This window comes from Protomyctophum bolini (genome assembly GCF_963924005.1).
Source record: "Protomyctophum bolini genome assembly, chromosome: 11".
NCBI classification, from domain to species: Eukaryota; Metazoa; Chordata; class Actinopteri; order Myctophiformes; family Myctophidae; genus Protomyctophum; species Protomyctophum bolini.
In genome coordinates this window covers 1,208,866-1,222,973 of record NC_137872.1, presented here as the reverse complement: position 1 = coordinate 1,222,973, position 14,108 = coordinate 1,208,866, and the positions used below count along the sequence as shown (strand labels likewise).

The following is a 14,108-nucleotide window of genomic DNA, read 5'->3' as shown; positions in this document are numbered from 1 at the left end:
CTTCAGCACCATGGACAGAGTCACAGCTAGTCTCAATGCTACAACATTAATTCAGCACCATGGACAGAGTCCCAGCTAGTCTCAATGCTACAACATGACTTCAGCACCATGGACAGAGTCACAGCTAGTCTCAATGCTATAACATTAATTCAGCACCATGGACAGAGTCACAGCTAGTCTCAATGCTACAACATGACTTCAGCACCATGGACAGAGTCACAGCTAGTCTCAATGCTACAACATGACTTCAGCACCATGGACAGAGTCACAGCTAGTCTCAATGCTACAACATGAATTCAGCACCATGGACAGAGTCACAGCTAGTCTCAATGCTACAACATGACTTCAGCACCATGGACAGAGTCACAGCTAGTCTCAATGCTACAACATGAATTCAGCACCATGGACAGAGTCACAGCTAGTCTCAATGCTACAACATGAATTCAGCACCATGGACAGAGTCACAGCTAGTCTCAATGCTACAATATGACTTCAGCACCATGGACAGAGTCACAGCTAGTCTCAATGCTACAACATTAATTCAGCACCATGGACAGAGTCACAGCTAGTCTCAATGCTACAACATTAATTCAGCACCATGGACAGAGTCACAGCTAGTCTCAATGCTACAACATGAATTCAGCACCATGGACAGAGTCACAGCTAGTCTCAATGCTACAACATGAATTCAGCACCATGGACAGAGTCACAGCTAGTCTCAATGCTACAACATTAATTCAGCACCATGGACAGAGTCACAGCTAGTCTCAATGCTACAACATTAATTCAGCACCATGGACAGAGTCACAGCTAGTCTCAATGCTACAACATGGATTCAGCACCATGGACAGAGTCAATAAATTAAAAATAATAATACATTTTATTTATAACGCACTTTATATTTGAAGCAAATCTCAAAGTGCTACAGATTAAAAAGTAAAATAAAAATAAGAATAAAACAGTTAAAAACAGGGCAGCTTAAGAGTCCGACTGGGCAAATGCCTTACTAAAAAGGAAAGTCTTTAGTCCCTTTTTAAAAACGTCCACGGACTGTGGTGCTCTCAGGTGGTCGGGGAGGGCGTTCCACAGCCGAGGGGCAGCTGAGCAGAAGGCCCGGTCCCCCATGGTGCGGAGTTTGGTTCTTGGAGTCACAGCTAGTCTCAATGCTACAACATTAATTCAGCACCATGGACAGAGTCACAGCTAGTCTCAATGCTACAACATGACTTCAGCACCATGGACAGAGTCACAGCTAGTCTCAATGCTACAACATGACTTCAGCACCATGGACAGAGTCACAGCTAGTCTCAATGCTACAACATGACTTCAGCACCATGGACAGAGTCACAGCTAGTCTCAATGCTACAACATGACTTCAGCACCATGGACAGAGTCACAGCTAGTCTCAATGCTACAACATGAATTCAGCACCATGGACAGAGTCCCAGCTAGTCTCAATGCTATAACATTAATTCAGCACCATGGACAGAGTCACAGCTAGTCTCAATGCTACAACATGACTTCAGCACCATGGACAGAGTCACAGCTAGTCTCAATGCTACAACATGAATTCAGCACCATGGACAGAGTCCCAGCTAGTCTCAATGCTATAACATTAATTCAGCACCATGGACAGAGTCACAGCTAGTCTCAATGCTACAACATGACTTCAGCACCATGGACAGAGTCACAGCTAATCTCAATGCTACAACATTGTTGTGTGTATTCGTGTGAAAAACACGATTGACATTGATTATTTTATTCCGTGTTCCGACATTCGCTCAGATATTCGTCCCGAAAATGTGCAAACAAGTGCTGTCACTGTGGTGTGTGCGTGTGTGTACTGTGCACGCGTGACACATCGCAGTAGCGTAGGTGGTCTCCTGTGATGATATTGTGATGTCACTATGTCACAGTTATTTTTCATTGGCACGTTTGACTGTCAAGGTTTCAGCCTCCAGGAAGAAACCCTATAAATACAAAGGGAAGACATGATTGCACATTACAACCACGCCAAGGGCTCTAATGACTAATGTACTATAATGTCACATCATAAACACATGAAAGAAGATCACGGCACTCCATGAGTAGCTTTACAGTATTGGGTTAGAAAGCATTGCAGACATTATAGTGTTTGTCCTCCATTTCTCTCCAGCACTGTAGTAACAGCCTAACAGGTAACAGAAAACACATTCCCAGGTCGGGGTGCCAATTTTATCCAATCGTGGCTCATGTGGGAGACTGACATTTTCACCAGACGCTTGCTTCTGTTTGCGTGCGTGTGTGTGTGTGTGTGTGTGTGTGTGTGTGTGTGTGTGTGTGTGTGTGTGTGTGTGTGTGTGTGTGTGTGTGTGTGTGTGTGTGTGTGTGTGTGTGTGTGTGTGTGTGTGTGTGTGAAGTGACCATTTTGGAAGTGGCATGTGCATTTGACCACAGTCTGGAAGAGGCATTCAACTACTTGTGTTCATATTTGGAAGCCTCGGTAATGTCCATAAATCAGTGGTGAGGGGCCTGCAGATTGCAGGCATGCCCCAATAAGCCGAGAGCTGATCAGCCATCGTCAAAATTCTGTTCAGTGTCTGCAATAATTGGCAGTCGCCATATATGGAGAAGGCGATGCTTCCTGTACCCGTAATCTGTAACCTGAAGCACTTGTTGTAGAGTTTTCTCAAGTTTGCGCATCCACTATTGTTTGTGTTCAAGAAATTTATTGTAAAATGTGAATACAAATAAAGATGTTAAATGTGTGTGTGTGTGTGTGTGTCTAGGAGACAGGTGGAGTGGGAGGCGGCCAGCAGTCTCATCGAGGGCATCTGTCTGACACTGCAGCGTCAGCCAATCATCTCCTTTCTCCCACACCTGCGCTCGCTCATCAACGTCTGCGTCAACCTGGTACAGGATGGAACACGCACGCACGCGTGCACGCGCACATACGCGTACACACACACACACACACACACACACACACACTAATACCAGTAAGACGCGCAAACGCGGGAAGCGAACGCAGCTGAGACCCTGCAGATCATGTCTGTCTGTCTGTCTGTGTGTCTGTCCCGCTGTTACTGTATATGTGGACCTGGCCCCTTTTGTGCCCATATATGGAGCTGAGTGGACCTGGCCCCTTTTGTGCCCATATATGGAGCTGAGTGGACCTGGCCCCTTTTGTGTCCATATATGGAGCTGAGTGGACCTGGCCCCTTTTGTGCCCATATATGGAGCTGAGTGATTGCTGATGCAACACACTCCATATTTGGATAGCGGGACAGACAGACAGACACACAGACACACACACAGACAGACAGACATGATCTGCTAGGTCTCATAGTAAGTGCTCATTGCGTTCGCAACAATAGCTATGCAACAACACAGACATGCACACATGCATAGACACATTTAAGGTCCTCACACACCGTCTGCGAACGCCGCGCGTCAAAACAGCCGCCTCCCTCCGTTATTTTCAATGAACCTATCCCTGCACACCGGCGGCGGCGGTGTCCGACGCGTGTTCACGCCTCGCCTGACGCTCCGCCACGCCACCGTTCTATTTTCCAGCGCGGCTAACGCCTGTGCCGCGTCACTGCACACCCGGTGTGTGTGTGTTGGGCTTTGGACATCCGCTTAAGACTACTCTTACTGAAAAAACTATTCATTAACGAATTAATTCATTAATTCATTGTATTTATTTAGATGTTTTTCCATGTCAGAAATACTTATTGACGTTATCTGGCTGCATCGACTTTATATTGTGGGGGGGGGGGGGGGGGGAATCGCAAAAAGAAAATCGTAATATTCAATCTCAACAATCGTTGAATCGTAGGCTCGTAATATAATTAGAATGGAATCGTGACCCTACAGTAGGTATCAATATAATTAGAATCATGTGCATGCGTGTGGGTGTGTCTTCAGGTAATGGGTGTGGTCTGTGGGGGTGTTTGGTGGGGTGTTCTCAGGTAATGGGCGTGGTCTGTGGGTGTGTCTTCAGGTAATGGGTGTGGTCTGTGGGTGTGTCTTCAGGTAATGGGTGTGGTCTGTGGGGGTGTTTGGTGGGGTGTTCTCAGGTAATGGGCGTGGTCTGTGGGTGTGTCCTCAGGTAATGGGCGTGGTCTGTGGGTGTGTCTTCAGGTAATGGGCGTGGTCTGTGGGTGTGTCCTCATGTAATGGGCGTGGTCTGTGGGTGTGTCTTCAGGTAATGGGCGTGGTCTGTGGGTGTGTCCTCAGGTAATGGGTGTGTCCTGTGGGTGTGTCCTCAGGTAATGGGCGTGTTCTGTGGGTGTGTCCTCAGGTAATGGGCGTGGTCTGTGGGTGTGTCCTCAGGTAATGGGTGTGGTCTGTGGGTGTGTCCTCAGGTAATGGGCGTGGTGGGACCGTCCAGTGTAGCCGATGGGCTGCCCCTGCTCCACCTGAGCCCCTACCTGTCCCCCCCCCTCCCCTTCAGCACGGCCGTGGTGCGATTGGTCGCTCTGCAGATACAGGTAAAAAAAAAAAAAAAAACTATATTCTGATTGGTTGACGCAGATACAGGTACACCACCTACATTCTCATTGGTTGATGCAGATACAGGTACAAGCACTATATACATTCTCATTCGTACGTTCCACAACAATGAAGGTTCTTACGCGCACTCGCACACAGCCAAGTGTTTAATTTCGTGCTTTTAATTTACTTTAATTCATGGGGATATTTCACTTTCGAAAAAGCTTTTGGTCATTTTATCGTCTATCTAAATGAAAACGGTAAATGAAAAACAGTAAATGAATATCAGATGTCTAACTACTGAATCAAGCAACACATAAGCCTGAGTAGACTAGACGATAAAATTAGCTAAGTCTTTCTTTAAAGTGACATACCGGTATCCCTTAAACATACATGTGTAAAGGTGTGATGAAGTGAAATACCATACATTAACACGTGTAAAGTAGTGAACTGTCCCTTTTAACGCGGGCTAAAGCTGCTCTTCTTCTGATTGGACGCAGGCTCTGAAGGATGACTTCCCTCTGGGTCACGTGATCTCACCGTTCACCAATCAGGAGAGGCGGGAGGGCATGCTGCTTAACCTGCTCATTCCTTTTGTTCTGACTGTCGGCTCTGGGAGCAAAGGTACAGATAACACCCTTTACCCTTTACCCAAAGGTACAGATAACACCCTTTACCCTTTACCCAAAGGTACAGATAACACCCTTTACCCTTTACCCAAAGGTACAGATAACACCCTTTACCCAAAGGTACAGATAACACCCTTTACCCTTTACCCAAAGGTACAGATAACACCCTTTACCCAAAGGTACAGATAACACCCTTTACCCTTTACCCAAAGGTAAAGATAACACCCTTTACCCTTTACCCAAAGGTACAGATAACACCCTTTACCCTTTACCCAAAGGTACAGATAACACCCTTTACCCTTTACCCAAAGGTACAGATAAACACCCTTTACCCTTTACCCAAAGGTACAGATAACACCCTTTACCCTTTACCCAAAGGTACAGATAACACCCTTTACCCTTTACCCAAAGGTACAGATAACACCCTTTACCCAAAGGTACAGATAACACCCTTTACCCTTTACCCAAAGGTACAGATAACACCCTTTACCCTTTACCCAAAGGTACAGATAACACCCTTTACCCAAAGGTACAGATAACACCCTTTACCCAAAGGTACAGATAAACACCCTTTACCCTTTACCCAAAGGTACAGATAACACCCTTTACCCTTTACCCAAAGGTACAGATAACACCCTTTACCCTTTACCCAAAGGTACAGATAAACACCCTTTACCCTTTACCCTTTACCCAAAGGTACAGATAACACCCTTTACCCTTTACCCAAAGGTACAGATAACACCCTTTACCCTTTACCCTTTACCCAAAGGTACAGATAACACCCTTTACCCTTTACCCAAAGGTACAGATAACACCCTTTACCCAAAGGTACAGATAACACCCTTTACCCTTTACCCTTTACCCAAAGGTAAAGATAACACCCTTTACCCTTTACCCAAAGGTACAGATAACACCCTTTACCCTTTACCCAAAGGTACAGATAACACCCTTTACCCTTTACCCAAAGGTACAGATAACACCCTTTACCCTTTACCCAGAGGTACAGATAAACACCCTTTACCCTTTACCCAAAGGTACAGATAACACCCTTTACCCTTTACCCAAAGGTACAGATAACACCCTTTACCCAAAGGTACAGATAACACCCTTTACCCAAAGGTACAGATAACACCCTTTACCCAAAGGTACAGATAACACCCTTTACCCTTTACCCAAAGGTACAGATAACACCCTTTACCCTTTACCCAAAGGTACAGATAACACCCTTTACCCCTTTACCCAAAGGTACAGATAACACCCTTTACCCTTTACCCAAAGGTACAGATAACACCCTTTACCCCTTTACCCAAAGGTACAGATAACACCCTTTACCCTTTACCCAAAGGTACAGATAACACCCTTTACCCTTTACCCAAAGGTACAGATAACACCCTTTACCCTTTACCCAAAGGTACAGATAACACCCTTTACCCTTTACCCAAAGGTACAGATAACACCCTTTACCCAAAGGTACAGATAACACCCTTTACCCTTTACCCAAAGGTACAGATAACACCCTTTACCCTTTACCCAAAGGTAAAGATAACACCCTTTACCCTTTACCCAAAGGTACAGATAAACACCCTTTACCCTTTACCCAAAGGTACAGATAACACCCTTTACCCTTTACCCAAAGGTACAGATAACACCCTTTACCCTTTACCCAAAGGTACAGATAAACACCCTTTACCCTTTACCCAAAGGTACAGATAAACACCCTTTACCCTTTACCCAAAGGTACAGATAACACCCTTTACCCTTTACCCAAAGGTACAGATAAACACCCTTTACCCTTTACCCAAAGGTACAGATAAACACCCTTTACCCTTTACCCAAAGGTACAGATAAACACCCTTTACCCTGTGCAGACAGCCTAACCAATAAGACGATGGCTCCTGCTTTGTGTCCCTGTGCAGACAGCCTAACCAATAAGACCATGGTTCCTGCTTTGTGTCCCTGTGCAGACAGCCTAACCAATAAGACGATGGTTCCTGCTTTGTGTCCCCTGTGTAGACAGCCCCCACCTGGAGCAGCCGGAGGTCTTCCTGCTGCTGCAGACGGTGATCAACATCCTGCTGCCGCCGCGCATCATCTCCACCTCGCGCACCAAGAACTTCATGCTGGACGCCTCGCCCGCACACTGCTCCACGCCGGGCGACACAGGCAAGGACCTGCGCAGGGAGGGGCTGGCCGAGTCCACCAGCCAGGCCGCTTATCTGGGTGAGCAAAGGTACCATGTTTACCCTGCAGGGTAACTGGACTAAGGAAAGGAAAGGTACTATGTTTACCCAGGGTAACTGGACTAAGGAAAGGAAAGGTACCATGTTTTCCCAGGGTAACTGGACTAAGAAAAGGAAAGGTACCATGTTTACCCAGGGTAACTGGACTAAGGAAAGGAAAGGTACTATGTTTACCCAGGGTAACTGGACTAAGGAAAGGAAAGGTACTATGTTTACCCAGGGTAACTGGACTAAGGAAAGGAAAGGTACCATGTTTACCCTGCAGGGTAACTGGACTAAGGAAAGGAAAGGTACTATGTTTACCCAGGGTAACTGGACTAAGGAAAGGAAAGGTACCATGTTTACCCAGGGTAACTGGACTAAGGAAAGGAAAGGTACCATGTTTTCCCAAGGTAACTGGACTAAGGAAAGGAAAGGTACCATGTTTACCCAGGGTAACTGGACTAAGGAAAGGAAAGGTACCATGTTTTCCCAGGGTAACTGGACTAAGGAAAGGAAAGGTACCATGTTTACCCAGGGTAACTGGACTAAGGAAAGGGAAGGTACCATGTTTACCCAGGGTAACTGGACTAAGCTCAAGAACTTGTTTACAGCCAGGCCCTGCTCATAGAACATTTCATGGTAGAGGTTCAATGCCTTGCTCAAAGGGCACTTCAGCGGTGGTAATTTTAACGTGCCGGTCCGGGGATACGAACTATAGCGACCTTCCGATATCAAGACCGCCCCGCAAACCGTTGGGCCACCGCTGCCACAGAGAGGGGCTAGCCGAGTCCACCAGCCAGGCTGCTTATCTGGGTATAAAGACCTCCACAGAGAGGGGTTAGCCGAGTCCACAAGCCATTTTATTTTTGTTACTTTTTGGCTAAAATGACCCTCGAGCAGTGACGTTCACACCTTCTGACAGCCTGGAGACGGGCATTGCTCCAGTCAATGGCTCATTTGCATTTCACTAGTCAACTCTGAACCCGCATGGCCTCACTGTACCTCTGCTTCAGCGTCGAGAGGTCCAGCTGTTGGAATGAGATCTGTCTCTCCGTCGGCTCAAATAGAATTTGAAACCTGTTAAGTGGATGTGCTCCTTATCCATACACGTGTGGCCTATAATGTTTCCCCCTATAGAGCACCGAAGTCCTGACGTCACTCGCTCATCCCTTCCATTCCCCCCCTGGTACGCGGAAGTAATTTCTCTATGGAGAATAACATGGGGTGATCTTAATATCGTCTACTATAAGCGTTGTGGTCCAAAAATGAACAAGCTGTCTCGGCGTTATTGTCAGGGAGGTGTCTCTGTATCGTTATATTGTCGGGGAGGTGTCTCTGTATCGTTATATTGTCAGGGAGGTGTCTCTGTATCGTTATTGTCAGGGAGGTGTCTCTGTATTGTTTGCAACAGTCAGTCACTCATATAATGACACAGTCTGCTTCTAGCGAAAATCTAACTAATTCAGTAGCAGTAACGATAGCGTTTTCTCTCAGTCAGTTGATTCTTCATATCCACATGAGTGAAGCGGCCGGGGTGACATGTTTATTTTTCAAACACAGTTCTTATATGAAGCAATCTAAAAATCCTCCTATGGCGATTTCAATGCAACTAAAATAATACATGAACCTGGGGACTGACGCCCTCTACTGAAAGTGACGTCAGACTTCGGTGCTCTATAGGTAATGACAACGTGAAGAAATAACAAGCGGCCTGAGTTCAAATGTCGTATTTCGTCTGACTCTGAGCAATTGTGCCTGGCTGCTACAAACAACATATATCATATTTATATCGACTCAAAACGAAGTCGGACACTGTAGACTAGAGTGTCACAGTTCCGCCTCCTTCCATGACCCAGGAAACAATTCCCCATGCACTTTCCCCATAGACATTTCAAAAAAATAAATTATTTAAAGATCTGTATAAGCCTCGAACAAAGCCGACTCGGATCGTGACCAAATCGTGACAAACAAACAGAATATTTTGGGGCCGAACAAATACATTTCAAAGAAGAAATACATTAACCCATTCTGAACGGGAACCCATTTTGGTGTTATAGCATCATGTCATGCTTTAGCTATTGAAAAATAGCAGATCTACAAGCTCGTAGCGCGCCACCGAGTGGCGCGCTACGAGCTTGTAGGTCTGCTATTTTTGAAAAAAATCGAAGAACGACTGACATTTTTAGAATCTGATCTCAGGTCAGAATGGGATAATAATCAGACCATTGTGTGTCCAGTGGAAACCTCGTATGAATCTGATCTCAGGTCAGAATGGGTTAAAAAAACGTGCCCTTTTCTCTCTCTCTCAGCGCTGAAGGTGGTGTTGGTGTGCTTCGAGCGTTCCCTGGGGAACCAGTGGTACCGGCTCAGTCTGCAGGTCAAGGAGATGGCTCTGAGGAAGGTGGGCGGCCTGGCCTTCTGGGACTTCATCGACTTCATAGTGCGGACCCGAATCCCCATATTTGTCCTGCTCAGGCCCTTCATACAGTGCAAGGTGAGTGCTAGAGTGTCTTCATACAGTGCAAGGTGAGTGATAGTATCTTCATAAAGTGCAAGGTAAGTGCTAGTATCTTAGGGAGGCGGACTATTTTCCGACAGCATTCTAGCCGACGGGGCAACGGTCCGCTCCGCAGCGCGGGGACATCGCATATGTAACGATGCTTTGCAGTCCATGCACGTTGTAACTGGCTGCTCTCCCACTGTCAAACTGCACTGGCAGTGTTTATGTCCTTTGTACAGTAACAAGGTATTCCTGTACTTCTCATTATGTGGACGTAAATAAACATTTCAAATGTGCGTGTGTGTGTGTGTGTGTGTGTGTGTGTGTGTGTGTGCGTGTGTGTATGCATGTGTGTGCGTGCGTGCGTGCGTGCGTGCGTCCGTGCGTCCGTGCGTGCGTGCGTGTGTGTGCGTGTGCGTGTGCGTGTGCGTGTGCGTGTGCGTGCGCGTGCGCATGCGTGCGTGTGCGTGTGTGTGCGTGCGTGCGCGCGTGCGTGCGTGCGTGCGTGCGTGTGTGTGTGTGTGTGTGTGTGTGCGTGTGTGTGTGTGTGTGTGTGTGTGTGTGCGTGCGCTGCAGCTGTTGACCCAGCCGGCCGAGTCCCAGGAGGAGATCACGGCTCGTCACCACATCGCCGACCAGCTGGAGCGCCGCTTCATCCCGCGGCCGCTCTGCAAGAGCTCGCTGTTCGCCGAGTTCAACAACGAGCTGAAGATCCTCAAGGAGGCCGTGCACAGCGGCTCAGGTACACGGACCGGTTCAGACCCGTTCAGACCGGTTCAGACCGGTTCAGACCCGTTCAGACGGGGTCAGACGGGTTCATACCGGTTCAGACCCGTTCAGACCCGTTCAGACCGGTGGTTCATACCGGTTCAGACCGGTTCAGACCGGTTCAGAGGGTCAGACAGGTGGTTCAGACAGGTTCAGACCGGTTCATACCGGTTCAGACCGGTTCAGACAGGTTCAGACAGGTTCATACCGGTTCAGACCGGTTCAGACAGGTTCAGACCGGTTCAGACCCGTTCAGACCCGTTCAGACCGGTTCAGACCCGTTCAGACCGGTTCAGACCGGTTCAGACTGGTTCAGACCGGTTCAGAGGGTCAGACAGGTGGTTCAGACGGGTTCATACCGGTTCATACCGGTTCAGACGGGTTCAGACGGGTTCAGACAGGTTCAGTTCAGGTATACAGACGGGTTCAGACCGGTTCAGACAGGTTCAGTTCAGGTATACAGACGGGTTCAGCAGCGTCTTCTCAACGTTTTAAAACCCATTTAGACCTGAGGACATTTACAGGTATATTCCAAATTTCTCTCTCTCTCCAGATAAGGGCTTATGTGGGGGCCAATATGGGCTTGTGTGGGGGGCCAATATGGGCTTATGTGGGGGCCAATAAGGGCTTGTGTGGGGGGCCAATATGGGCTTATGTGGGGGCCAATAAGGGCTTGTGTGGGGGGCCAATATGGGCTTATGTGGGGGGGCAATATGGGCTTGTGTGGGGGGCCAATATGGGCTTGTGTGGGGGGCCAATATGGGCTTGTGTGGGGGGCCAATATGGGCTTGTGTGGGGGGCCAATATGGGCTTGTGTGGGGGGCCAATATGGGCTTGTGTGGGGGCCAATATGGGCTTGTGTGGGGGGCCAATATGGGCTTGTGTGGGGGGCCAATATGGGCTTGTGTGGGGGGCCAATATGGGCTTGTGTGGGGGCCAATATGGGCTTGTGTGGGGGGCCAATATGGGCTTGTGTGGGGGGCCAATATGGGCTTGTGTGGGGGGCCAATATGGGCTTGTGTGGGGGCCAATATGGGCTTGTGTGGGGGAATAAGTGCATCAGTAATGATAATTCCACTATCATAATGAATTATCTTTTAACCTGCCATCAGTTAGTTTTAGTTGCAGACTAAGGGCCGATTCATACTAGGGCTGTCAGAACGAATTTCATAATATGAAAGAAATTCAAATATTTAAAAAAATTAATATATTCGAAAGCTAAAATTGCCATTCGAATGGAGCTTTTATCATTTATTAATTCTATTTAATATTTTTATTTTGTTTTATGTTATTTTATCCGCTCACTAAATGGATTGAGTAACGAATCTACCGCTGTGAAATCTCCCATCTGCACGCACGCACACACGCGCGCCTCGTCACCTCCTCCCTCCTCTGCACGCATGCACACACGCACAGTCGCACAGCGCGCTGCAACTAAGAAGAATCACTCGCATGTTTTATTAGTACCGTCGAGTCTGTCGCAAATTGTGGACAGTTTGAAAATGCGGGTCCTACGTGCATTAAACCATTAACGTTGGTCCGGCTGGTTTCATTTTGTCCTACGCGATTACGTGAATCAGCATGGCTGCGCCTGCAGTAGGCTATTACCAAAACAAACACATGGTAGCCTGCACATGGAAAGCAACTGAAAACGACCATGGATATATTAAAGACAGTTCCCCTGTGCTGCTGTGCACAGCGGAGATAATGCAAAACTCCAGGTACGAACCAAAACACTGACTGTCTGAAGCTGATCATCCACGACTAACTATCTCCAGACTAGTCCTGCAGTCCCGCAATGAAGGAAAGACAATCTCGCCTCTCACTATAGTCCACTACAATGCCATTCTAGCCTTAAAACCTACATTTATGTGTTATTCAACAATTACTTTAGCGCAAAATATAGGCTTCTTCTCTATATATCTTCATTGCTATTTACTAATGATGGCCTGTTCATCGTGACAGCATTCTGTTTAAAAAGAAAAAAGAAAATGTCCTGTTCATGATTCCTGACTAGCCTACTCACTACTCAGACTATACTGTATCAGAAGTATACAACGTTCACTGTAAAATGCATTTGCACTATAGACAGACAACAATCTTACCGTGCTGAGTGCACTGTGCTCAATAAAACAACAGTTTAAACGCTATTTTGTGCCGAAAACCATTATTACATGGGCTGAAAGTACTGTTTTGTCGTTTGGAAGGGGGGCCCCTCTAGTGGACAGAACGTGCATCGTCAATCTGTGTATTATTATAGGCTAAATATGAGCTAAAATAAACACTGTAAATATTCGAATATATTCGAAAATTACAAATAATGAAGCAATGAAATTCGAATTGGATTATAGAGGTGAACTGACAGCCCTAATTCATACTCCTGTTTCGGCGCTGTAGTGCCGAAATGATTTCGGCTCGTCAGAAAATTTCAGTAGCACCGAAGAGCCGACTTTAGGACGGTACCCCACCCCCCCCCCGAACCTCAAATGACGTCACATTGTAGGCTCTACAGAGCCGAACCAACTTTTATTCGGCTCTAAAATAGGAGTATGAATCGACCCTTATGAGAACATAATTGCTTATTTTACTGTCCAATGACATGAAATGGCACAAGGGACGGACTCCACAAAAAGACCACCCCCAAAAATCGGCGCGCTACGCGTGCCCACACGTGTGCCCTTTTCTGGGGTTTGAGCCCCTGCCCCCCCAGTGCTCTCTGCACGGCCCTGCTCCGGTCCAGCAGCCTACCAAGGTATTGACTAGTAATATTGCAATATTTTATAACACTAATATTGTATTGATCCCTCAGCGTACCAAGGTATTGACTAGTAATATTGCAATATTTTATAACACTAATATTGTATTGATCCCTCAGCGTACCAAGGTATTGACTAGTAATATTGCAATATTTTATAACACTAATATTGTATTGATCCCTCAGCGTACCAAGGTATTGACTAGTAATATTGTAATATTTATAACACTAATATTGTATTGTACCCCCCCCCCCCCCTCAGCGTACCAAGGCAAGACGTCCATCAGCACGGTAGGCACCTCCACGTCTGCGTACCGCCTCAGCCTGGCCACCATGTCGCGCTCCAACACGGGCACGGGCACCGTGTGGGAGCAGGAGAGCTGCCAGCCGTCCCGCCAGCCGTCCCAGGACACACTGAGCCGTACGGACGAGGAGGACCAGGAGGAGAGTAAGAGGACGCTCCTTAAAGCCATTCTGACCTGAGATCAGATTCATACCAGGTTTCCACTGGACACACACTGGTCTGATTAACCCATTCTGACCTGAGATCAGATTCTATACCAGGTTTCCACTGGACACACACTGGTCTGATTAACCCCATTCTGACCTGAGATCAGATTCATACCAGGTTTCCACTGGACACACACTGGTCTGATTAACCCATTCTGACCTGAGATCAGATCATACCAGGTTTCCACTGGACACACACTGGTCTGATTAACCCCATTCTGACCTCTCCCTCTCCCCCCTCTCTCTCC

At 47.1% G+C, this 14,108-nt stretch overlaps 1 protein-coding gene across 1 annotated transcript in view; it reads left to right on the top strand.

Moving 5' to 3' along the window:
- unc80 (unc-80 homolog (C. elegans)) overlaps nucleotides 1-13,833 on the top strand; it is a gene marked incomplete at both ends in the record, with an annotated part of 117,814 nt that extends 103,981 nt beyond the window's left edge. Inside the window, 7 exon segments of the mRNA XM_080776437.1 lie at nucleotides 2,769-2,892; nucleotides 4,350-4,475; nucleotides 4,977-5,100; nucleotides 7,119-7,325; nucleotides 9,637-9,821; nucleotides 10,404-10,569; nucleotides 13,613-13,833. Coding sequence (XP_080632563.1) covers nucleotides 2,769-2,892; nucleotides 4,350-4,475; nucleotides 4,977-5,100; nucleotides 7,119-7,325; nucleotides 9,637-9,821; nucleotides 10,404-10,569; nucleotides 13,613-13,833 — 1,153 coding nt within the window.
- Between the last annotated feature and the right edge of the window lie 275 nt (nucleotides 13,834-14,108).